Consider the following 27,011-nt stretch of genomic DNA (forward strand, 5'->3'; position numbering starts at 1 on the left):
TGCAAGACTATCAGATGATTTCAAAACCTACATATCCATACAACCATACTAAATTTGCTTATTAATATAGCCACCTGCTTGTAAGGTTACCATATATTGAGATGATAATTTCCAATTTTGTTTCAAAAGGCTATTTCATCCAGTCCTGAAAAATGCTTCCATCTGTTAAGAGAAAGTCTCCCGCCCTAGCCAGTTTGGCCCAGCGGTTAGAGCGTCGGCCTGCGGTCCGGAGAAACCCGGGTTCGGTTCCCGCTAAGGGCACGTACTTCGGTTGCAGTTTGTCCCCGGCCCTGGTTGGTCGTGCGGGTGGCAGCCACTCGATGTGTCCCTTCACGTCGATGTTTCTCACTCTCTCTCCCTTCCTCTCTCTCCCTCCCACTCTATCTGTACAAAAAAAATGGAAAAATATCCTCGGGTGAGGATAAAAAAAAAAATCTCCCCAGTCCCTGTTCCCAAGGACCAGACTTGGTTGTGGGGAATGGCGGTGCTGAAAACCATGGATAGACTAGTCTCTGAGGCAGTGGGAGATTCTGAAGCCAGAGGGGCAGGCAAAGTTCTAAATACAAAGTGCGGAATCTAAAAGGCAGTCAAGTCCAAGTAAGCCAAAGGCAGATAAGGGAATCTGCTCGAGCCAGGAGTATGGTGCCAGAGAGGAACGCAAACACCGATGAGGCAGATGAATGAGAGGCAGGGGAACTCCTGGGTGATTCCCTAGAATGTCTAATCTATTAGGATTTGTAGTTCACTCTTGTGCACCAGCCAGGGCACGGTCACAGATGGTCTGGCACATTTAAAGGGCCAGTGGCAATTAGAGCATTTCAGAAGCAGGAAGACATTTTCATTACCACTGTGTTGAAGTTCAGATGGCTTCAAGAGTTGTTGGTCACTTTTCACCCCATATAGACAGTTATTAAGGGTTGGCCGATACTGAAATGATTAATGAAAACAGGTAGGATCATGCTGGTTCAGGTATGACCAGAGCCAGGAACAGAACAGCGAGAAGTGAATGTCAGGGTAACAAGGGTTTTACGGACCTTTACAAATTCCTTGTAGCATGTTTCTTTTCATCAAAGGCAGATTTTACCTATATAGCTGGGGAGTGCCTATGGTATCTCCCACTGGTTGGTCTACTCTGATGCCTAGTCAACGTTTACATTTCTCATTAGCTTGCCAAAGGGCATCTTCTGGGTCTGCTTGAGTGGTCTGTGGTATCTTCAGGTATTAACCAGCTGTTGGGGTGGGAGGGCTTAATGGCAGGGAACCAATGGGGATAAATATTGCTATGAAGCTGTGTTCTGGGTGAAAGGGTATAGTGAATAGTCAAAGCGTATTCTTCAGAGACTAACTAGGTGCACTGTCTGCAGGGTCCCAGGAGCAGAAGTCTTCTCATGAGACCCAGGTACTGCCTTCCGAGTGGTTATCGATCTTGAATTGATGGTGCCAAGCTCTGCTGTTTGGACTCCCCAGTACCTGGGAGGCCCAGCAGGCCGTTCTGCCAGTGCTTCTGCATCCATGTCCTTGGAGGGGCTACGTCTGGATGACTCAGCATGCCCCTCTCACTGCACTGCACTGGTCCCTGCAACGTTTTTTGGCAGAGTCTATTGGGACTGAGGGTTCTGATGTCCTCTAGAATTTTGGCCTGTATGTCAGTGCATTTGCTTCTCTGCTTCCTGTGGGAAAATACTTGCGGGCGGGTAACACACTTACTTGGAATTCCAGAAATGGGCAGACGGTGCTTTAGAGCTTTGGGGTCTGCCTGCCAATAGAATTTCCAGCAGCCTTTGAAAGTAAAATGCAAAATGTAGGTTACCCAGGTAATATCTGAGGCACTGATCTCCAGCTAGGGAAGGCTAAGAGCAAAAGGAAAGCCCAGGCAATACGTGCCAGAAAGGACCTGACAAGTGCCTGACCGCGGTCAAGTCTGTAGGACACAGTGAAGGCCCAGATCTCTTGGGAGAGAATCACATGGTGCCCACATGCATGGTGTAGGCCTGGGTGGGTGGGGAAGAGCCAGGCCTGGTGGATGAGGGGCTTGCTCACAAACTTCCTAAGGTCCCTTAAGTTCACAAAGAAGTATTCTAAAAAAAAAAAAAATAGTATTCTTTTTTTTTTTTTTTTATCCTCACTCGAGGATATTTTTCCATTTTTTGTACAGATAGAGTGGGAGGGAGAGAGAGAGAAACATCGATGTGAAGGGACACATCGAGTGGCTGCCACCCGCACGACCAACCAGGGCCGGGGACAAACTGCAACCGAAGTACGTGCCCTTAGCGGGAACCGAATCCTGGTCTCTCTGGACCGCAGGCCGACGCTCTAACCGCTGAGCCAAACTGGCCAGGGCTAAAGTAGTATTCTTTTTTTTTTTTTTTATCCTTACCCGAGGACATTTTTCCTTTTTTTTTTTTTTTTTTGCACAGATAGAGTGGGAGGGAGAGAGAGGAAGAGAGAGAGAGAGAGAGAGAAACATCGACGTGAAAGAGGCACATCGAGTGGCTGCCATCCGCACGACCAACCAGGGCCGGGGACAAACTGCAACCGAGGTACATGCCCTTAGCGGGAACCAAACCCGGGTCTCTCCAGACCGCAGGCCGATGCTCTAACCACTGAGCCAAACTGGCCAGGGCTAAAATAGTATTCTTAAATCCCACCTAAAAGCCCCCAAATTTGCTAGAATCACCCAAGATCTTAGGAAAACAAAAGGGTACGGCTGGGTATGCCCAGCAGGTGGTAACTGTATGTGAGTCTCAGCTTTGGCTTTCATTTGACCGTGAACACAGCCAAATGTCTGAAAATTTTTGTTTTCTTCCTTCAGAGCTAAATCATGAGTAGGCTCAGCATTTTTTAAACCCATCCCCCACACACTTTGATGATGGTCAGGGGCAAGCCTGGAGAGGGGTTTGACTTAAATAGGGGCTCTGGAGTTGGAGGTGGGGGTGTCTGAGGCTTAAGGAATAGGTCTAAAATTTCAGGAGATAAATCCAAAGCCAACACCAAATATGTGGAGCCGCAGGTACAGAACTCTCACCACAGGTGTTTGGAGCCAGAGAGAGAGGAGCAAATCCCACTGGCCCAGGAGCAGAGATAGGAAAGAACTCTCGCTAAGTGACTGCCCAGAATGTGCATTTGTCATGTGCAGCTTACTTCTGCAGATTAGTCCACCTCTGGTGCCTAGAAGGACCCAAGATCATGGACAGAGCAGACAAATGAGCAATAAAAGCAACAAACGAAGATTCTGGGCAAATCTTCAGCAAAGGGGCCCCTGTGAAGGAAACTACTTGAGCACTGATGGCTCATGGCCATTGTCAAACAATCTAGACATGGGTCCAGCAAGCGGGGGCTCTGACACTGATCAGCTCGGTGTCCTTGGGGAGCCTTATAATCATTTGGGGCCTCAGTTTCATCTTCAGAGAAATGAGGATAACAGTATGTCCCCCATGTACTTTGTACGATTGTGAAGATCAGCTAAACTGTAAAAATGCCTGAAATTGTAAGAAATTTGAAAATGCTGCAGAAACCTAAGAGTAATATCAGGATTCTCTCTTTTAAATGAAAAAATAATGCTTCTGATTTGTCATTCTTCTCCACATAATGCAGTCTTCAAAAAGCATTATTTTCTTGACAGAAACAGATACTTTTCACAGAACTCTGTTAGGAAATCAAATGAAGAGGCTGGAAAACTTTTGCACAAGCTATTTTTAATTTGGCAAGTAAGCTGATGTACTGATCCCCTACAGCCATCACTGTGACTTTTAAAGGAAGTGTCTTGGGTTGTATGCTATGGCTTTTCTAATGGCTGCTGCAAAAGGAGTACCTCTGATAGAGCCACACTGTCAGCTCAACAGCACAGAGATACCTGCAGTGTGTCCTGGTAGGGGAGCCACAGGGACGTCTAGCACCCTAGGGATGCTGCTTGGGTTTGATCTTATTATTGGATTTAGCCCGGGTTCTGGGTTTGCTGTTGATAATACTCTCCCTGCGCTGTGATCCTGAAACACAAAAACAATTAGAACATTGTAACACTATCTTGTTTTTACTAAAGATGTTTTACTTTACAAAACATTTTTAAAATTCTGTTCTGCCTAACTGCTAAGCTACAAACAGATTCTGTGCCCACAATTTGACCCTACATTTGTTATTGGGATTCAGAATGCATTTTCCCAAAGTTTTAAGCGTAGTCAGCCTGAATTCTGGGTCCTGGAAAAGGGGACCTTGTGGTCAAGGAGAGAAGAGAAAGAGGAAGAACATTTCCTCATTCTATCTTGTACATATTCAAGCTTGGTTAAAAAAATTTTTTTTAACTCAGAGCTGGTATCCAGAATCCGGTCAGACACATCCTTGCACCCTGTTCTGTCTCCTGGTCCCTCTCTCCAGGATCCTGCACACAGACCCTACACTAGCCCCACCCTTGAGCTGGGTGCAGGAGGCCCTCTGCCATGAAGCCTGCAATCCCTGCCTGCTCTATGACACCAACCTTCTGACTGGCTGCTGCTACCTCCAACCACACTTGGTCACCTTGTTCGCACCCTTGTCTTGCTTTTAAGTATGTCTCCCCACTCCTAATCATGGGCCTCACTGAGATCAGATTCATCTGTGTAAATGCCCCTCTTGATTCCTTTCTTCATTCACAGCTCAGAGCACAATGATTTGCTAATTATTAAAAATATTGACCAAAACAAAAATAAAAAGCTCTCCTTACTCTGTCCAGATCTTCATTTCTTTTCATTTTTTTTAAATCCTCACCCAAAAATATTCTATTCCATCTATCTTCAGATAGAGTGGAAGGGGGGAAAGAGAGAAAAATATCGATGTGAGAGAGACACATTGACTGGTTGCCTCCCGCACAATCCTGACCAGGGCCAGGGACCAAACCCAACTGAGGTACATGACCTTGACTGGAATCGAACCTGTGACTTTTTGGTCCATTGGGCTGATGCTCTAACCACTGAGGCAAATGGACCAGGACCCAGATCTTCTTTTCACTGGGCAGTCAGAAGGCTCCTTCCTTTACTGTATATAATCTTCCATTCCTTCACTGCACAGTTCTCAGAAGAGTGATCTCCCTGCACCAACTCAGACAGATATGATACTGTATGTGCCATATGGGCGTCACAGTGCTCCAGAGCTATCTGTATTTTTAAAAGGAGCTGCCGGCCCTGGCCAGTTTGGCTCAGCGGTTAGAGCATCGGCCTGCAATCCGGAGAGACCCGGGTTCGGTTTCTGCTAAGGGCACGTACCTCAGTTGCAGTTTCTCCCCGACCCTGGTTGGGTTGAGCAGGTGGCAGCCACTCGATGTGTCCCTTTCACGTCGATGTTTCTCTCTCTCTCTCTTCCTCTCTCTCCCTCCCACTCTATCTGAATAAAAAATGGAAAAATGTCCTCAGGTGAGGATAAAAAAAATAAAAATAAAAGGAGCTGCCGGCTAACTCATGGGAATGTCTAACTTAGGATTTTCCAGAGAAAATGTTCTGGTCACCTGCATGGCATGGGGACTGTCTTGCATAGGAGCCAATTCCTCTAAACTCTGCAGGGCTTCCCCTCCTACACTTCTGAACCCCTGGCAATGATTCTGAGAGATGCCATGAAGGCAGAAAAGGCCCCCCTTTTATGTGTTTGTGTAGGCTATTGTTTGCAGACTGGGGACTAACTGTCCATAGTTATCCTCTATCGATAATTACTAAAACTTTTTATTTATTTTTAGAAATTTTTTGGCATCGACTTATTTAGAATATTTCGTTTAATTTTTATTTATTTATTTTTATTTTTTAAATCTTTATTGTTGAAAGTATTACAGATGTCCCCCCTTTCATCACAGAAAATCCAACAAGTACAAGAAAATAAAGACAACCCAGCTGGTGTGGCTCAGTGGTTGAGTGTTTGATTCCCAGTCAGGGCACATGCCCAGGTTGTGGGCCTGATCCCCAGTGAGGGGCATGCAGGAGGTGGCCAATTGATGTTCTCTCTCATCGATGTTCCTATCTCTCTCTCTCTCTCTCCTTTCCTCTCTCTCTAAAAATTAATAAACAAACAAACAAACAAACAAAAAGAGACAAAATTCCCCATAAAATTCCATCAACCAGAGACAATGTCTGTCAATATTTGGGCATATTTATTTCTGGTCTTTTTTATAGCTTTAAAAAATAGTATCATATCTTAATTCTTGTATTTAATATGTAAACACAAAAATTTCCCATGTCATTATGAACTCCTCGTAAACACCATTTTAATAGTTGTATAATAATCAGGTATATTAATGTAGCATAACTTGTTTAATCTTTCTCCCATGATTGGAGAGATTGTTTCTATTTTTTCCTATTATATATAATGATACACTGAACTTCTTTGTGCATTGATTTTTTTTTTCTTCTGTATTTAGAATTTTCTCCTTAGATTCTCAAAGGTGAAATTATTAGGTCAAAGTATATACCTGCTTTTAAGGTATATCCACACATACTCTCAAGTTATTTTTGGAAAAGATTATATCTGTCTGTCCACCCATAAGTTTCCTGTGAAACTAACTACTTTGCCCCATCTGACCAGCACTGTAGCCTTTGGTTTTAAACAATCTTTTCCAGTTTTATAAGTCACAACTGCATCTCAAGTTAGTTTACTAGTCTACAACTGTTAGACCTTTGATTTTCTTTTTTCTTTTCCTTTTTTTTTATCCTCACCCGAGGACATTTTTCTATATTTTGTTCAGATAGGGTGGGAGGGAGAGAGAGAGCGCAAAATATCGACGTGAAGGGACACATCGAGTGGTTGCCATCCACACGACCCAACCAGGGCCGGGGACAAACTGCAACCGAGGTACGTGCCCTTAGTGGGAACTGAACCCGGGTCTCTCTGGACCGCAGGCCGATGCTCCAACCACTGAGCCAAACCGGCCAGGGCTCTTTTATTTTTTATTTTTTAGTTGTCTGAATAAGATAGTTAAATGTATGTGCAATCCTATGAGAAGTATGAACTAGAAGAGCAACACTAAATTTATTGATATTTTTCTAAGATATCTGTGACCCAATCCAGTTTTCTTCCATAAATACAGCCTAAATAAAACTAATTAGAAAGCAAGTCTCACCTTTCTTTGGAGGTTTTGAGGAATTTTCTACTGAATTCATTTCTTCTTCCTCCTCCTCTTTTTTTTCTTCTCTTTCTCCTTCCTGTTCTTCTCCTTCTCCTTCTTCAGTCTCCTTCTCCCTAGACTTCATCAAGACTTCCTCCAGTTCCTTCTCCAGTTCTTTATTTCTTATAAGACTATAATGAAGTCTCTCATTTACATCATCAAACTTCTCCTCTGCTAGTCTGGCTCTGTTTCCAATCTCTCTGATATGGACAAAGTCCAGAGAAAGACAACAAAATGGAAAGGTTCAAAAAAGTATCGTTCATATATAAAAACTCATTGTCTAAAAAAGGCAGTAGATTAGATGAATGTATCTAATGATGAAAAGTACAAATAAGGGAAGCAGCAGCATTAGCCAAGAATTAGGGGCCTGGGAGCCGCTCTGGATGGTAATGTCAGAGTTGCAGTTATGCTGTAATTTAAGAACATATTTATCATTTCTCAGTGAAATGTGACTTTGGGGTATTTGGAATTCTCCACCAATAGCCAAGGAACCCTTTTGTAGAAGTTAATTTTGCCTTGTCTTCATTGGTGTGCTCCAACAAACTAAATCCAATAGTACCTTCCTTAAAAAAAAAACAACACCCTGAGCATAAGTGCCCAGAAACACACAGTCTTTTATTTTTTTCATTCCCTTTTGTCCCAACAACACCTTTGAAAACAGATTTTACAATCAAGAAAACCAGCTTGAGATGTGCTGCTTACCACCTACCACAGCACGTGTCTAAGTGGCTCCGCTTCTGTCTTGGCATTCTCAGCCATCTTAACTCTACTGCTTCTCCTACTCTTTGGGTTCTGTAACATTCTTTCTTGCACACAGTATTTCTCTAGTTCATGTCTTAGAAACATGCTGAATACATCACTTTCAACACCCCATCCCCTCAGGTATACACACATACTTTGACTTCCTCCATCTCTACTGTGGGTGAGGACAGATGTTCCTACTACAGCATGTGGTTCACTGACTCTAGCAGAGGATTTGGAGATACCCATTCCACTAGTGAGGATGAAGGAAGGAGGAGAACCAAAGGTCAGTCAAGAAGTGTGGATTTCTCAGCCAAACCTCCTGGCCAGCATCTTCGTTTTCTTACCATTGTGGCACCTCATACTTACATTAACTTATCCTGCATGTGTTCAATTACAGCCATCGCTTCAAGATACTTTGGGGCCAATGTACCTTGATTAGCTGATTCTCTCTGACAAAGGAAATATGCACAAGAATAAACTGGAAGTCTTCAACAGTCGATAACTGACTTCTTCAGGATGCTCTGGACCAAGCCTTCCAGAACATCTTTCCTACTATCTATACTTATATAGCAGGTAATCAAGCCTACCCTTAACAACTAGGGGTTGCCTGTGGCCAAATAGCACACCAGCTTCCAACTTATTCATGCTGCAAGTTGACACAGATTTAATTAGAGTTGTAAAGAAGAAGCAGGAAAAACAGTATCAACAGAAACAGGAAAGGAAGAAAGGCTTAAAAATAAATAAAAAGGTAAATGTTTCTATAATAAATTAAATATCAAGGGAATTATATTTATTTTAATAATTTACTTCACTAAGCACAAACCATTACAAAATCCAATTAAGATCTATTATTTTGATAGGGAACTTCATAAATATCAAGGCAGTAAAAATATGGGGGTAAAACACCTCTACTATGGTCCTAGAACTTTCCGTGAAAGAATTTTAAACGTTTTTCTGCTGAGTTTCTATAGCCACTGTCTAAAGATTTCCAATTTCCCAGTAATTCTTATGGCTGGAGGTATGTGCTTATCACAGTTTTCAATAGAATCTACTGAATAAATATATTTAAAAATTGGTCAAATATAAAAAGTATTGTTAAATTAAGGAAAAGGATGAGATGCCAATTTTAAAATAAGGTTTACAGAAGAGACTAAGAACTGTTTGTTGTGCTGGAATGAGAGTTTTCCAGCGATGATGCAGGGAGAAAAAGAAAACATGGAAAATATATTATTTAGAAGCCCCTGGTCCTTTTGTTTTTTTTTTTGTTTGTTTGTTTTTTTTTTTGTTTTTTTTTTATCCTCACCCGAGGACATTTTTCCATTTTTTTTTTTTTTTTTTTTTTTTTTTGTTCAGGTAGAGTGGGAGGGAGAGAGAGGAACAGAGAGAGAGAGAGAAACATCGATGTGAAAGGGACACATCGAGTGGCCGCCACCCGCACAACCGACCAGGGCCGGGGACAAACTGCAGCCGAGGCACGCGCCCTCAGCGGGAACCGAACCCGGGTCTCTCAGGACCGCAGGCCGACGCTCTAACTGCTGAGCCAAACTGGCCAGGGCCCTCTGGTCCTTTTGGAGGAGAGAAAAGTTATGTTACATCTATACCACTTTTACATAATGTCAAGTTTCCTAGCTTTTCTCTCCAGTTTTGAATTTCCTAGTTGAGTTTCAAATACATACCCAGGAAGATAATGTGTCTGCTCCAGATGGAGTTCTGGAGTAAACATTTTCATCTTCTTCAATGAATCGAATGCGTTTTTCCTTCTCTGTAGATGTGGAAGGTTTCTAGGGTACAGAAATACCAAAGACCTGTCACTGAGCTGGTGTGTGACACAGTGGCCTGGCAAGTTGCCTGGTGCTATGTCTGAAGCTTTCATTTTCCATCTGCTTTAATAAAATTACAGGCATTTTTGAAGACTTACAGCAAACACTGTGTGATAACTTAGTGTGGACGGGGAAGAAGGGACAGACAAGGGAGATAAATGTGAGGAAGACAAAGCAGATTTCTTCTAGACCTCAGGAACTTACAGGACAGTAGAAGAGATAGTCAATAAGATAACGACGGTATACGTGATTACTGTTAGCATAGAGGCATGTTCCAAAGCTGTGTGTACCCAGAAAGGGGCCCTCCATTCTGCCTAGACACTCAGGGAAGTTTCTACAAAGAAGATGATCTAGGAGTTTGTAAAACTAGGAGTTTGTAAAATAGAAAGGAAATCTCCTGATCTAAGGCCACAGAAGGAGAAAAGGAGGTGATACATTATAGATTTATAGGGTATGACAGAATTTCGTGACAAATAATATGGAACATGCTGGTCCAAAGAGGCCTGGGTGTTGCACAATATTCTTATTCTGTTGTCCTGCGTACAGTGAATAGAGGATCTAGGTCAGAGCCTGGAGTCATGCCAACATTTAAACTATTCACAGAGAAGAAACATCAGGGAAGTAAACTAAGACAGTATAAAGAGTGTTAGGTGATCATGATGAGTTCTGAAAGTCAAAGACAATATTCATTCTAGGAAATAACAAGGGCTCTTCTGCTAGACTTATCTGGTTTTGAATGTTGGTTGTGCTACTTCTAGTCATATGATTTTGGGTAAGACAGTCAACCTTCCTTATCTGTAAAATGGGGGTGGTAATATTTACCTTGAAATCATGTTGTGTAGATAAGAGATAACATGTATTTAGCATACAGCTCATGGTAGGCACTCAGTTGTCGGTAATTATCATTGTATTTTTGTTATTATTACAAGTGCCCAGGAAAGGTTATTACTACTAACATCCCAACAGGGGTAGAGACAGGCTAAGGAAAAGAGAGATGTGGAGATGGGGCTGGGAGGAGGGGGGAAGGGCAACTCAGAATGGGAGCCGAAGAAGTGGAAACACAGAGTTTACACTACTATTTAAAGAACTTGGCAATGAAGGGATAAAGAAACAGCATAAGGGTGAGGTTGATTATGTAGTCAGTAGAAGTATAGGTGTGAATGAAGCTAATGGAAATGGCTGGATTTAGAAAGGAAAAATGATACTTCTTTCTCAGAAAACTAAGAGATACATCTTCAGTAATGGTTAAATATATATGAGGAAAGGCATTTCCTGAACTTGAAGAGTTCTGTTTTTATTTTCAACAATACATGTATAAATTCTTTTTTAAATGGTACTAAATAATCTTACTTCTTCCTCCTCTTCCTGTTCCTTCTCAAATTTCTTATCCTCCATACTTTCTTCTTCATCCTCATTAAAAGACAAGCTTATTTTAGGCTCAATTAATTTTTTTATAATGTCCTGTGAGATAAAACAATATTATAATTATAACTTAGTGTATGTAAATATTTTAATGCTATATTAGCAATTATTCATTCAAAAATATTTAAAGGACACTAATCCTGCAACTGAGCCTGTGTAATAAGGATAGTACTAAGGATACAAAAGTTAATACGAATGGTCTCTGCCGTGCCCTGGCCGGTTTGGCTCAGCGGTTAGAGCATTGGTCCACGGACCAAAGAGTTGCAGGTTCGATTCCAGTCAAGAGCACATACCTTGGTTGCAGTTCGTCCTGGCCCTGATTGGGGTCGTGCAGGAGGCAACCAGTCAATGTGTCCCTCTCACATCGATCTTTCTCTCTCTCTATCTCTCTCACCCTCCCTCCCTCCCACTCTATCTGATGATAAATAGAAAAATATCCTCGGTTAAGGATTAAAAAAAAAAAAGAATGATCTCTGCCCGTAAGAAGCTTACAATTTAGTGGACAAGGAAATGCTATGGATACATATAGTCAAATACTAGAAATAACTAATCTTGATCAAGTAGCAGTTGGGGGTAAAAGAGGGGGTTGGTAATGTCTGAGTTTCTTCTTGAAGAGTGAGTAAAAGAAAAATAGATGGGGGACTTCCGCTCAAGATGGCGGGTAGGTAACTGCAGTATCGCGTCCTCCCACAACCACATCAAAGTTACAACTAAACTACAGAACAACTATCATTCAAAACAGCCTGAAATCAAGCTGAATGAAGTCCTACAACTACGGAATTGAAGCAGCAGCCACACAGAGACTGGTAGGAGGGCGGAGGGGACGGGCCGGTCCCACACCCACGTGTGGCGGATAAAAATCAGGAGGACAACTCGGCTGGGAAGGTCCTCCCTGAGGACTGAGGGGTCCCCGGCCCACACCAGACGCACCACTCAGGGTCCCAGTGCCAGGAAGAGAATCCCCATCACTTCCGCTGGAAAAACCAGTGGGAACTGAGGCTCAGGGAGGCTGAGGCGGCTGGAGCCCCAGGCAGCTCCTTAAAGGGCCCGCGCATGGACTTATCGAACTCTCTCCCTCTAAGCTTGGAGGGGAGGCAGCTCGAGGGGCGCCAGAGACACACAGGGAAGGACTGAGCTGTTTGGCACTGGAGCGAGGGCTGGAGAGGGGGCTTTCTCCGGGACAGAGGTGCTGTCAGAGGCCTTTGCTCCCTTAGTGAGCCCTTCCCTGCGGTGGTAGACAGCCGCCATATCTGGGACTCCAGTAACCTGGCTCACACTGGTAGCCCCGCCCTGGTGACCCTGCCCCACCCAACTTTCAGGCCCACCCAAGCTGTTGCCAGTTGCTTTACCATAGAATTAATTGGCCTGTCTTGGATCCTGCTTTAGGTTTTCCTAAATTCTTTCAAACAAGCAGCATCTGGTCTCAGCTAGCCCCATACCTCTCGTTAAGTAATACACAAAAACAAACACAGGGAGGCAGCCGTAATGAGGAGACAAAAAAACAGGTCCCAAATGAAAGAACAGAACAAAACCCCAGGTAAAGAACTAAGGGAAATGGAGATAAGCAACCTAACAGATGCTGAGTTCAAAATACTGTTTATAAGGATGCTCAATGAACTTAGTGAGGGCCTCAAGAGCATAAAAAAGGACCAGTTAGAAATGAAGGAGGCACTAACTGAAATAAAGAATAATTTACACAGATTCAATAGTCGAGAAGGTAAAGCCGAGAAGGTAAAGCCAAGGAGCAAACCATCGATTTGGAATACAAGGAAGCAAAAAACACCCAATCAGAACAGCAGAAAGAAAAAAGAATCCAAAAAAATAAGGATAGTATAAGGAGCCTCTGGGACAACTTCAAGCGTGCCAACATTCGCATCTTGAGGGTGCCAGAAGAAGAAGAGCAAGAACAAGAAATTGAAAACCTGTTTGAAACAATTATGGCAGAAAACTTCCCTAACTTGGTGAAGGAAACAGACATACAAGTCCAGGAAGCACAGAGAGTCCCATACAAGATGAACCCCAAAAGGCCCACACCAAGACACATCATCATCAAAATGCAAAAGGTTAAAGACAAAGAGAGAATCTTAAAAGCAGCAAGAGAAAAGCAGTTAGTTACCTACAAGGGAGTTCCCATAAGACTGTCAGCTGATTTCTCAAAAGAAACTTTGCAGGCCAGAGGGGAGTGGCAAGAAATATTCAGAGTGATGAAAAGCAAGAATCTACAACCAAGATTACTCTATCCTGCAAAGCTGTCATTTAGAATCGATGGCCATATAAAGACTTTCCCAGACAAGAAAAATCTAAAGGAGTTCATCACCACCAAACCATTATTATATGAAATGTTGAAGGGTCTTTTTGAAGAAAAAGATAAAATATATGAACAAACAAAATGGCAATGAATACATATCTATCGACAATGGAATCTACAAACAAAATGAACAGGCAGAACAGAAACAATCTCATAGATACAGAGAACATTTTGTTGGTTGCCAGATGGGAGGGGAGTTGGGGGGAATGGGTGAAAAATGTGAAGGGATTAAGAAGAACAAATTGGTTGCTAGACTGACAAACATCAAAGAGAAGGGGTTTGGGGGTGGGAGGAAATAAACCAAAGAACTTATATGCACAACCAATGGACACAGACAATACTGTGGGAAAAAGCAGGAGCAGGGCAGGAGTGGGGAGGAGGGGGTCAATGGGGGGGGGAAATGAGGAACATCTGTAATACATTCAACAATAAAGATAAAAAAATAAAAAACAACTCTAGCAAATAGAAAAAATAATAATAAAGCTTCGTTTCTACACTGCAAAAAAAAAAAAGAAAAAAGAAAAATAGATGTACACAATCGGCTCTGATGGCAGTGGTACTGTAGTTCAACAGGACAGAACCTTAGGGGCAGATAGACAAGGGCACAATCATGGTATGTCATGCCAGGAAGACTGGACTTTATCCTGAAGGCAATGAGATACAAAAGGGAGAGGACAGTGAACACGGAATGAAGTGCTTAAAAGAAGAAATAACACTGACGGGAAGACTAGGCTGCAGGGGAGGAGGAAGGGTATGTGCAGAAGCAGGTAAGCCTGAGGACATGCCTCAGGAAGTGGCAGGCTGCTACCCGCTGAAAGCCATCCTTTATGAAGTGGGAGACAAAATCATTCACCAAGAAAGTGAGGAGAGCTGTTTGGGTAGATGACCCTCTCCCTGAGAAGAGAGAAGAGCTGCCAATGCTCTGGTCAGAGCTGAAATTCTCTTCTGATAAGAAAGAGTAAGAGAATGAGGATTCAGAACATTGATTGGACAAAGCTGCTGACCCCTTATCAATTAAAATACAGGAAGACCTGAATAACGACACGTGCTAGCACATGACAAATACCTCTTCTTCAAGTAGGTCTTCCTCTTCTTCATATGTCAATAACTTTGTTTTTCTGCCTTTGATCCTAGAAAGGAGGTGAGAGCATGTGGTGATCCACTCATAACATTCTCTCTGAGAAGAGAGAAGAAGATCATTACTAAGCAGAAGAAATCAGAGTACACTAACTCTTTTATTCATTCACTCCTATTGAGGAGCTGCTAAATACAATTCCTCTAAATATAACTCTATCAATGAACATTATATCGCTTCAGTTCACAGATCTGTATATGAATATAGACCTAAAATCCTATCATTGCTTATCAGTATCATTATAATGGGACAAGGAGTGGTGAAGTGTCATAAAATCAGATGTAGAAACACTGTTGGATTTACTATGGGCAAATGGTCTGTCCCAACAAATATGCAACTGACCAGGTCAACTGTAATTGCTTAACATGAACAATAAAAATAGTAAACACTTAACATGGCGCTTAATTATAAGCCAGACTCTGTTCTAAGTATTGTACATATATTAACTCATTTGATCCTCAATATGATACATGTACTTTTTTTAAGGTATAATTGAAATAACACTACACTAGTTTCATGTACAACATAACTAACCAAGATGTATATATATTATCAAATGATCACCACAATAAATCCAGTTAACATTTATCATCATAGTTACAAAATTTATTTTCTTGTGATGGGAACTGAGATATATTCTATTATTATCCTCATTGCTTTAGATGAGGAAACTAAGGGATCAAACAATTGAATATCTTGCTTAAGGTCATATATATAGTTAAACATGATAGTAGGATTCTAATCCAGGTGGCCTGGGCTCTTAACCACTTCAAAAATATCACCCTGACCCAAATAAAGTGAATGAATAAAGATTTGAAGTACTGTTTTTTAAAAAGGGCTCACCCCTTATCTATTGAGGTACAGAAAGGTCTATAGAGGGTCTCACCCACCAAAGTGAATATTAAAACTATATTTACTTTACCAATATTGCCTCACTGCTAAGATCTAGCTTCAATGTTTTATTTAAAAGATTCCTGCCCTGGCCGGTTTGACTCAGCGGTTAGAGCATCGGCCTGCGGTCCGGAGAGACCCGGGTTCGGTTCCCGCTAAGGGCACGTACTTCGGTTGCAGTTTGTCCCCGGCCCTGGTTGGTCGTACGGTGGCAGCCACTCGATGTGTCCCTTTCACATCGATGTTTCTCTCTCTCTGTCTCTTCCTCGCTCTCCCTCCCACTCTATCTGTACAAAAAATGGAAAAATGTCCTCGGGTGAGGATAAAAAATAAATAAAAATAAATAAATAAATAAATAAAAGATTCCTACCCTGGCCGGTTTGGCTCAGTGGTTAGAGCGTTGGCCTGCGGTCCAGAGAGACCCGGGTTCAGTTCCCACTAAGGGCACGTACCTTGGTTGCAGTTTGTCCCCAGCCCTGGTTGGGTCATGCGGGTGGCAACCACTCGATGTGTCCCTTTCACATGGATGTTTCTCTCTCTCTCTCTCTCTCTCTCTGTCTGCAACCACTCGATGTGTCCCTTTCACATGGATATTTCTCTCTCTCTCTCTCTCTCCCTCCCTCCCTCCCTCCCTCCCTCTCACTCTCTCTGAACAAAAAATGAAAAAAAAAATGTCCTCAGGTGAGGATAAAAAAATAAAAATAAAAAAAATAATAAAATAAAAGATTCCTTATTAGGCCCAGCTGGTGTGGCTCAGTGGTTGAGCATCTACCTATGCACCAAACGGTCTCTGGTTTGATTCCTGGTCAGGGCACATGCCCAGATTGTGGACCAAATCCCCAGGGGTGCATGCAGGAGATGGCCAATTGATGTTCTCGTTCATCAACGTTTCTATCTCTCTCTCCCTCTCCCTTCCTCTTGCTCTAAAAAAAAAAAAAAAAAAAAAATCAAAGGAAAAAAAACACTTAAAAAAAAAAAGATACCTTATTAGTGAGTAAAAACAGAGGGAACTAGTAAACTAGGGAAGGAGATTTGGTCACTTTAACCATAAAAAAACTGTACTGTGTGGTGAAATAATGACCCACTCTAGGTCCCTAATATCAACTACAAAAAGCAATAGTATGTCATATTTTTCTCTTTATTAGACTTTTTTTTTTTTTTGGTACGTGCCCCTAGCCACTAGGGCCTAGCGGGAACTGAACCCGGGACTCTCTGTAGGCCAACGCTCCAACTGCTGAGCCAAACCAGCCAGGGCTAGACTTACTTTAATTCTGGAATTATTATGAAATGTCAGAGCCAAAAGAGTTTAGAAGTAAAATCCAAACCCTTATGTTATAGATTAGAAAACGGAAGTCTAAAGAGGAAAAGTTAGTTCACCACAGTTTTGTTAATGTCACTTATAAGTTTAGATTCTGCATTCAAAGGGTTAGGATGATGTCTTATTGCATATCAGAAAGAGGATCCAAAAAGGGATACAAAATTACTGGGTTCTAGTCCTAAATTCACCTAATTAGCTTTGACTTCTTGAGTAAACTCTTAATAGTTTTCATCTATTAAAAACAAATGAGGGAAAATGGTGGCAGAGTGAATAGAAGCTACACAGACCATCTCCCAGGACCAAACTGGAATTACAACTAAAATAAAGACAAAGCATTGGGAAAAACCAACAGAAAAGCAGCTGGAGAGAACCCGCACAACCAGGGACAGAAAGAGGACACCAAATCGAGCCTGGAAGGAACTTGGAGGCATGGGAGGGGAGGCTGGGAGCCCACGGACAGCAGGTGAGGGCTGTATTAGCTGTGTGCACTTCCCGCTGAGAAAGCGGGGTTTTTAAAAAGCACCAAATCAGCTACAGCCACTCACCTTGGGCTCCAACAGAGGGAGGGTGGACTGGACTGAGATTGTGTGGAGAGAGTCTAGGGCTCCTGGCTCAAAAGATAGCTAGAGGGGAGGACACCGGGAGTTTTGTGCTGAATCACTCCCTCACAGGACAGTAGCTATATTACTCAAAGAGCTCCTTCCCAGAGCCCCTCCTACAGGAATTCAACACCACCAGGCCAGGCCAGAGAAATGCAAACTGAGGCTCATTAACATCAAGTCTGATAGCAAGCAAGTACCCCACCTGCTGGAAATCCTCTTACACCTGAGGGATTTTTCATTCAGCTGAGGACTACAAATTGAGGCTGATCAAGTAACTGAGATGAATAGCCTACAGGCAAAAAGCTAGAAGATAATAGAACCTTACCTTGGCTTATAAATCCACCCAGGAAAATAAGACTTGACAGTGGTGTTTATCATGGGTCCTCCCACACTCATCCAAAACCAGTAGAGGGAGCCACAACCAGTGAAACACCAACATCCACAGGGAAAATTTGGCAGGCTCCAAAACCCACTGAGACAGCCAAAATGATGAAACAAAGAAACAAATCCCAAATGAAAGAACAAGATAATTCTCCAGGAGAAGAAAAAAATGACATGGAATTAAGCAAGATATCAGAGGGAGAGTTCAGAATAATCATCATGAAGAAGTTCAACAGCATGAGTAAAGATATAGAGACACTGAAAATCAACCAATTAGAAATGAAGAATGATGTAGCAGAAATAAAGAACACATTGGAAGGAATAACCAGCAGAGTAGAGAAAACCAAAGCCCAGATCAGTGAATCAGAAGACAGGGTAGAAAAAAATCACCTAGTCAGAGAACCAAAAAGAAAAAACAATTAAAAAACAGGAAGACAGCCTAAGAGAACTGTGGCTCAACATGACACATAACAACATCCACATCATAGAAGTTCTAGAAAAAAGAAGAAAATGAGCAAGGGTTAAAGAATATATTGGAAAAAAATAGTGACAGAAAACTTCCCTAGCTTGGTGGAAAAAAAGGCATACAAGTTCAAAGAGCACAGAGAGCCTGAAGTAAGAAGAACTCAAAGAGGCCCACAGCAAGACATATAATAATTAAAATGCCAAAAATTAAAGACAAAGAAAGAATGCTAAAGGCAACAAGAGATAAGCAACAGGTTAACTACAAAGGAATCCCCATAAGGCTATCAGCTGACTTCTCAGCAGAAACACTACAGGCCAGAAGGTAATGGCATGAAGTAATCTAGGTAATGAAAAACAAGGATCTGAATCCAAGATTACTCTATCCAGGAAGGCTATCATTCAATATAGAATGTGAAATGAAGAGCTTCCCTGACCAAAAAAGGCTAATCCACCACTCTAAGAAATGTTCAAAGGACTGCTATAAATAAGTAGAAGAAATAGAGAAACATAACCATAATGAACAAAATTGGCAATAAATAAGTACATATGAATAACCTTAAAACATGAATGGATTAAACACTCCAATCAAAGACACAGAGTAGCTGAATGGATAAGAAAGCATGACTCACCCTGGCCGGTTTGGCTCAGCGGTTAGAGCGCCGGCCTGCGGTCCTGAGAGACTCGGGTTCGGTTCCCGCTAAGGGCATGTACCTCGGTTGCGGTTTGTCCCCGGCCCTGGTCAGTCGTGCGGGTGGCAGCCACTCGATGTGTTCCTTTCACATCGACGTTTCTCTCTCTCTCTCTGTTCCTCTCTCTCCTTCCCACTCTACCTGAACAAAAAATGGAAAAATGTCCTCGGGTGAGGATAAAAAAAAAAAAAGAAAGCATGACTCATATATATGTTGTTTACAAGAGACTCACCTCACAACAAAAGACTTACATAGGTTGAAAGTGAAGGGATGGAAAAAATTTTTCCAAGCAAACGGAAAGGAAAAAAAAGCTGGGGTAGCAATACTTATATCCGATAAAATAGACTTCAAAATGAATAACTAGAAACAAAGAAGACCACTACATAATATTGAAAGGATCTATCCAACAGGAGGATATAACCTTGGTAAACATATATGTACCCAACATAGGAGTATCAAAATACATTTTATTTATTTATTTATTTATTTATTTATTTATTTATTTGGTACTTTCCCCTAGCGGGAACTGAACCCAGGACTCTCTGGACTCGCAGGATGACGCTCTAACCGCTGAGCCAAACTGGCCAGGGCCCAAAATACATTTAAAAACTTCTGGCCCTGGCTGGTTTGGCTCACCGGTTAGAGCACTGGCCCGCAGACCAGAGAGACCCGGGTTTGGTTCCCAATAAGGGCACGTACATCGGTTGCAGTTTGTCCCCAGCCCCGGTTGGGTGGCAACTGTGGGTGGCAACCAGTCTCTGTGTGTCTTTCGCATCGATGTTTCTCTCTCTCTCTCTCTTCCTCCTTCTCGCCCTCCCATTCTATTTGAAGATAAATGCAAAAATGTCCTCGGGTGAGGATAAAAAAGAAAAATAAACTTCTGGAGGACTTCAAAGGAGAAATCAACAGCAATACAATCACAGCAAGGGACTTCAATAACCCATTGACCTCACTAAATAGTTCCTCTAAACAAAAAATTAACAAGGAAACAGAGACTCTAAAAGATGCACTAGGTCAAATGGAGTTAATACATATCTACAGAGACTTATACCCCAAAACTACAGAACTCACATTCTTCTCAAGTGCACATGGGACATTCTCAAAGATAGACCATATATTAGGACACAAACTAAGTCTCTACAAGTTCAAAAAGATTGAAATCATATCAATATCAAGCATCTTCTCAGATCACAATGGCATGACACTAGAAATTAGTTACAACAAAAACACGCAAAAATATTCAAACATATAGAGGCTAAATAGCATGTTATTAAACAATGAATGGGTTACCAAAAAGATCAAGGAAGAAATTTTAAAAATCCTGGAAACCAATGAAAATGAACACACAACAACACAAAATCTATGAGATGCAGCGAAAGCAATCCTGGGAGGGAAGTTCACAGCACTACAGGCCTACCTCAAGAAACTAGAAAAATTTCTAATTGACTTTCCAACCCTACAACTTAAAGAACTAGAAAGTAAACAAAAAGAAAAATCAAGAACAAGTAGAAGGAAAGAAATAGTAAAGATCAGAGCAGAAATAAACAACATAGAGACTAAAAAACAATTCAAGAGATCAATGAAGCCAAGAGCTGGTGTTTTGAAAAGATAAACAAGATTGATGGACCCTTAACCAGACTCATCAAGAAACAAAAAGAGAGGATCCAAATAAACATCAGAAATGAAAGAGGAGAAGTAACAACTGACACCACAGAAATACAAAATGTCATTAAAAAATACTATGAGCAAGTATATGCCAACAAATTGGACAATTTGGGCAAAATGGACAAATTTCTAGAAACACAGTCTCCCAAAAGCCAACAAGGAAGAAATAGAAAACTTGAACAGACCAATAAGGATATTGAAGATGTAATCAAGAAACTCCCAGCAAACACAAGCCCAGGCCTAGACAGCTTAACAGGAATTTTACCAAACATTCAAAGAAGGTCTAACACCCATTCTCCTCAAACCATTACAAAAAATTCAAGAAGACGGAAGACTTCCAAACTCATTTTATGAGGTCAGCATAATTCTAATTCCAAAACCAGATAAAGACACTACAAAGAAAGAAAACTACGGGCTAATATCCTTGATGAACACAGATGCCAAAATCCTTAACAAAATATTGGCAAATTGGATCCAGCAATACATCGAAAAAATTATTCACCATGACCAAGTGGGATTCATCCCAGGGATGCAAGGTGGCACAATATTTGCAAATCAATAAATGTGATACACCACATAAACAACATGAAAGACAAAAACCATATGATCATATCAATAGATGCTGAAAACATTCGACAAAATCCAGCACCCATTTCTGATAAAAAACACTCAGCAATAAGGGAATAAAGGGATCATATCTCGACATAATAAGGGTCATATGTGAAAAACCTACAGCCAACATCACACTCAATTGGCAAAAACTAAAAGCATTTCCCTTAAGAACGGGAACAAGACAGGAATGCCCACTTTCGCCACTCTTATTTAACATAGTACTGGAAGTCTTAGCCACAGCAATCAGACATGAAGAAAAAATTAAAGAGATCCAGCCCTGGCCGGTTTGGCTCAGCGGTTAGAGCGTCGGCCTGCGGTCCGGAGAGACCCGGGTTCGGTTCCCGCTAAGGGCATGTACCTCGGTTGCAGTTTGTCCCCGGCCCTGGTTGGTCGTGCGGGTGGCAGCCACTCGATGTGTCCCTTCACGTCGATGTTTCCCTCTCTCTCTCTTCCTCTCTCTCCCTCCCACTCTACCTGAACAAAAAATGGAAAAATGTCCTCGGGTGAGGATAAAAAAAAAAAAAAAAATTAAAGAGATCCAAATTGGAAAGGAGGATGTGAAACTGTCGTTACCTGCAGATGACATGATATTGTACATAGAAAACTCTAAAGACTCCATGAAAAATCTACTAGAGCTAATAAATGAAATTGGCAAAGTAGCAGGATACAAAATTAACATCAAGAAGTCAACAGCATTCTTAGATACCAATAATGAACTCACAGAAAGAGAAACTGCTCAAGGTTGGTCGTCCACACTCAGGTTCACTCACACGCTCTCTCACACTCGCTCACTCTCTCACACACTCACCCTCGCTCCAGTCCTGCCCACCACCATTTTCCTCTTTTCTTATTATAGTAATTATGTTACAAGTATATACACATTTTAGAAATTATCAAATTGTTCAAATTAAATATGTGTAGTATGTTGTAAATTAAACCTAAAATGTCTGCTCAAAACAAAAGTAAGGGCAAGACAGAGTTATTACCTTCATCTTATTCAAATCATAAAGTTCCTTAGCAGGATTTTTTTGTAAGTTGCTGCCCATATTCAGAGCCATAGCTGTTAGCATCCCTTTGCAACAACTGGAAAACAAAACAAAACACACAGCATGATCCATGACCTATTATTGTTGGTTCTTCTCCTAGATGTTTTAAGTCCAAATACAGTGGAAGTTTACCATAATAATTAAGCTACTGAACCACCAAAGAGCATAATTTGCCTCTTTCTCAGTGTCTCACCCTTGTCCTCTTCCTTCCATTCCTCTCACTTTTTTTTTTTTTTTTTATCCTCTCCCAAGGATATTTTTCCATTTTTTGTACAGATAGAGTGGGAAGGAGAGAGAGGGAAACATCGATGTGAAAGGGACACATCGAGTGGCTGCCACCCGCACGACCAACCAGGGCCGGGGACAAACTGCAACCGAAGCACGTGCCCTTAGCGGGAACCGAACCCGGGTCTCTCCGGACCGCAGGCTGACGCTCTAACCGCTGAGCCAAACTGGCCAGGGCCATTCCTCTCACTCTTGATCATTGGTAACATTGAATGGGAATGAAGTGGGGAATTGACTAGATTTAAAAAGCTCCTTCCCAAATTTGAAGTAATCATAGCAACAGTATGCTTACTAGTTAATATTTTACAATTTTTCAGACCTCATCTTTATTTGGTAGGATTCTCTAGCTTTCCAAATATAAGAATTTCTGTATTTTTGTTATTTTTAAAAGATATGTTTTGACATTTACACAATGGAATACTACTCTGCCGTAAAAAGGAAGAAAATGTTACTCTTTGCAACAGCATGGATGGACCTAGAGAACATTATGCTAAGTGAAATAAGCCAATCAGAGAAAGACAAGTACCATATGATTTCAAACATATGTGAAATTTAATGAACAAACTGAATCACCAAGCAAAATAGAGACAGACTCATAGATAGAGAGCAGGCAGACAGCTCTGGGGTGGGGTAGGGTGGAGGAGTTGAGCAAAAAAGAGAGAGAGAACTCATGGACATAAACAGCAGTGTGGTGTTTGTGGGGGTGGAGAGGGATGGGTGGAAGAGGACATGGAATAAATGATGACTGAAAAAATTACATTAAATTAAAAATTTTTAAATGAGATGTTTTGGTTGGTGTGTATTGAAATATATAAAAATATACATTCAGCTTTGCATGAAATTACACAGGAAACTATAAGCTTCTTCATAAATGCCCCTAGCCTGGGCAAAAGTACACATCTCTTACTGATGCAAGTTAAGTGGGTCTTTTTATTACTTTACTAGTTGTCACTTCCACATCTGTATATACCTCTCATCCTGCCCGTGCTAACAGTTTTCAAAAGAATTCTAAAGCCATTAGGAAAACACCAAAATCTCATATTCCAACTGGGTAGTGTTGAAGCTAGTTTAAAAACTGAACTAGTGCATCTTTCAAGGTTTTAAAACAATTCCTTATTGCTGCTACTTCAATGTCCTTCTCTGCTTTATGTCACATTTATCTTCAAAGGGGCAAGAATAAAGAAAAGTTTTACCTGTTCAAATAACTGGAGTATCGGGACAACTTTCTTGCCAGTGCAGTTGCGTCCAGCTCTAACTTTGCAACTCCTAGATCCCGTTTTTCAGCACTTGCCTCCTCCAACTTTGGGAGAGTGTCTTTGTCAGTAAAGTCAGGTACCATTAATATCAGCAAATACACCATCCACTTGATCATAGATATATGCAATTCATCCATCTGTTAAAAAATATTTTAATACAAATGGCTCATTTTAAATAAATCAAACAGTAAAAACCATGCCAAATTTAAAAATAGAAATTATCATATCTGTGTTAATTTTAAACACTATCATTCTTTTTTTTTTTTTCTTTATTGATTTTAGAGAGAGAGGAAGGGGAGCGAGAGATAGAAACATAGATGAGAGAGAACATCGATTGGCCACCTCTGGGGATTGGGCCCACAACCTGGGCATGTGCCCTGATTGGGAATCAAACTGGTGACCTCTTGGTGCATGGGTCGATGCTCAGCCACTGAGCCACACTGGCTGGGCCTTTTTTTTTTTTCCTTAAATTTTTTTTTCTGTAAATATTTTTTTTTCTTTATTTATTTGAGAGAGGAAGGGAGAGGGAGAGGGAGAAAACAGAAACATCGATGAGAGAGAACACGGACTGGCTGCCTCCCGCATGCCCCCAACTGGACATTTGGCCCATAACCTGGGCATGTGCCCTGACTGGGAATCGAACTGGAGACCACTGAGCCACACCCGTCGGGCAACACTATCATTCTTAATGAAAGTAAATCATGACTACTCAGCTGGTATAACCTTATATTTTTTTGCTCACTATACTATATTAATCTCTTCTTTGGCTTGGTCAAGGGTAGTAAAGCTGCAGTTCCCAAATTATACACCAAGGCATCCCAAGGCTCTACAGTGATTGAGACATTAAATTTTACAAACTTTATTTCAGCAAACAACAATCGGGCAATGCCAAAACTGGAAAGTGGTTAGGGGCGCTCTGTGGGCAGGAGGTAGGGCAGAGATTTTATAGAGAAGACGCTGAAGCAAAGCAATTATTTAATTGCCTATAATTATTTAAATGTTTGCCTTATCTGGGCAAATTATTTGGCTGTTATGATCATTGTTCTTGAGTTTCATTTTTCCATATTAGAGAAAATCTAGCTGACTGCTTATGATCAGCTGTTGTTGAGTTTTGTTTTCTTAGATGCCAGTGCACTGACTCTAGCTTTGGTTTGTTTACATAGGTTTCCAAAGGCAGTGGAGCTGCCTTAGTCCAATGGCCTCCTTGTTTTAGCTATTTTAACATTTTTTAAATTTTCCAGTTACTACGTTGTTAGAACATAAATACTCAGTAAGTTGTTTGAACCTACCTACTTAATAAACTGAACTGGGTGGTATTTCTTTGGCTGAGGAGTATGAAAATACTAGGGCACAAAGGGTACTGTGAATGGAGAACGTTTGGGAACTTCTGTATTAGGGTGTTTCCTGAGGTTGGGTGCCAGAAATAAAATGCAAATGCCAAGCACACCATGCCCTTGAAATGCTCAGCCTCCTTCTCTATCTGGTGAGTTCCTAGGTATTCTTCTATGCTTCAATATGATCTAATCGGAGAAGATTTTTTAACTTCCACTGGCTTTTAATCTGCTCCTTTTCCTATGTTTCTGTAGTACTTTGCACATTTTTCTGTTATAATTGCACATACGAAATGTTCATCCTATTTCATTCAAAAATTATTGAGTCCCACTATGTATATGCCAGGCATTCTGCTCCCCTTTTAAAATTAATTTAGATTGTCTTCCAAATCACAGAAATTTCTCCCGACCCAGGTCCATATTCCAGTCTTAACATATTGCTCCTCAACTCTTGTTATATATATATATATATAATGTGCTGACAGACTGTGATATAATATAATGTTTAATAAGTTGTATTCCCATATAACTGATGAACTCTGCCTTTCAAATTTAGATTATGATTTAGATTATAATTTAATTTAGATTTAAGATTAATTAGATTTAATTAAGATTAATTTAATTAATTTAGATTATAATTAAGACCAGGAGGTGGGAGTAAATGTAATAAACTAAGAAATCCTCTAAAAATGATTTCATGTCATGCTAGCTAAGAAGTCCACAGGCTCAGCCCTGGCCAGTTTGGCTCAGCGGTTAGAGCGTCGGCCTGCGGTCCAGAGAGACCCGGGTTCGGTTCCCGCTAAGGGCACGTACATTGGGTGTGGTTTGTCCCTGGCCCTGGTTGGGCCCTGCGGGAAGCAGCCACTCGATGTGTCCCTTTCGTGTCAATCTCTCTCTCTCTCTCTCTCTCTCTCTCTCTCTCTCTCTCTCCTTCCCACTCTAGCTGAATAAAAAATGGAAAAATGTCCTCAGGTGAGGATGAAAATAAAAAAGAAGTCCACAGGCTCAGTTCTTCAGAATTACAGAAAAATTCTATTTGTTCTAATAAATATAGACCAATAGTACTGTGGCATCTTGTCTTTCCTCCTAGTAATATGTTTCTGTCATCCTTTCAGCCAGGCAGGGGCACTAACATAAATCCTTAATATGGCCACATCCTTATTAAGGGAAAAATATTCAGTATACAAAGTAAAAAGTAATGCTAATAATTAGAACTCAATAATTCCTATCATCTCTAAAACTTCATTCTAGAGGCAGAAACATAGTGCATTTAAAAATCCATTAAAAATCATTTGAGTAATTATGTAAGTTCCCATTTTGCCCTCCCAACCTCCTGCTTTAAATGTATAGTCATGACCTGATTTTTCCTTGAAAACTCCCAGCCAAGGCAAAATTAACCTCACAAATCCCTGTAAGTACGTACATGGCGCTGAAGTTCAGTGTTACTGTTATTAATCTCATTGCCTATATTCTGATGCCATTTTTGAATCATGTTAAATATCTGTGCTTCAAGTACCCTGAAGGAAAAATTAAGTAAAATAAAGATAAGTGACTTACTTAGAATATAAAAGTAACTGTTAGTTAAAAGAAAGGGTTTTATTTGGGTGGGCCTAATAAACTTAGTGTTGACAACTGTTTGAGAACTCAGGGAAAGGTGAATGAAAGCCTTGAATTATCTGGTATATTGGCTAACTTGCCAGCATGGCTTCCTAACACCAATAGCAACCAGCATGATGCCTTTTGGACAATAAAGATTTTACCTTCAGTGTTAGCTCTCCACTGAAAAAATCACACTCTCACCCTTTATATTCCCTTCTCGACCAGTGAGACCATAAAGCTAAGAAGAATGAACTTTCAAATTCTCTCAAGAGATCAGCTTCCGGCATGACAGTGTAAAGAGCAAAGCTGACCCATCCCTCAGTGA

The 27,011-nt window shown here is 41.1% G+C and overlaps 1 protein-coding gene across 2 annotated transcripts in view; it reads right to left on the minus strand.

The window, feature by feature from the left end:
• Positions 1 to 3,759: 3,759 nt before the first annotated feature.
• AXDND1 (axonemal dynein light chain domain containing 1) overlaps positions 3,760 to 27,011 on the minus strand; it is a 60,186-nt gene continuing 36,934 nt past the window's right edge. Inside the window, exons 18-26 of one of the 2 annotated variants that reach the window (XM_036273480.1) lie at positions 26,511 to 26,604; positions 23,694 to 23,893; positions 22,156 to 22,252; positions 14,478 to 14,588; positions 11,032 to 11,142; positions 9,538 to 9,642; positions 8,228 to 8,310; positions 7,073 to 7,317; positions 3,760 to 3,986 (exon numbers count right to left, since the gene is read on the minus strand). In XM_036273480.1, the coding sequence (XP_036129373.1) occupies positions 3,898 to 3,986; positions 7,073 to 7,317; positions 8,228 to 8,310; positions 9,538 to 9,642; positions 11,032 to 11,142; positions 14,478 to 14,588; positions 22,156 to 22,252; positions 23,694 to 23,893; positions 26,511 to 26,604 (1,135 nt within the window). In that variant the 3' untranslated portion in view covers positions 3,760 to 3,897. The remainder of the gene's footprint in view (positions 3,987 to 7,072; positions 7,318 to 8,227; positions 8,311 to 9,537; positions 9,643 to 11,031; positions 11,143 to 14,477; positions 14,589 to 22,155; positions 22,253 to 23,693; positions 23,894 to 26,510; positions 26,605 to 27,011) is intronic. The other variant, XM_036273481.1, reaches the window with a different exon arrangement.

This window comes from Molossus molossus, unplaced genomic scaffold, assembly GCF_014108415.1.
Source record: "Molossus molossus isolate mMolMol1 unplaced genomic scaffold, mMolMol1.p scaffold_m16_p_20, whole genome shotgun sequence".
NCBI lineage: Eukaryota > Metazoa > Chordata > Mammalia > Chiroptera > Molossidae > Molossus > Molossus molossus.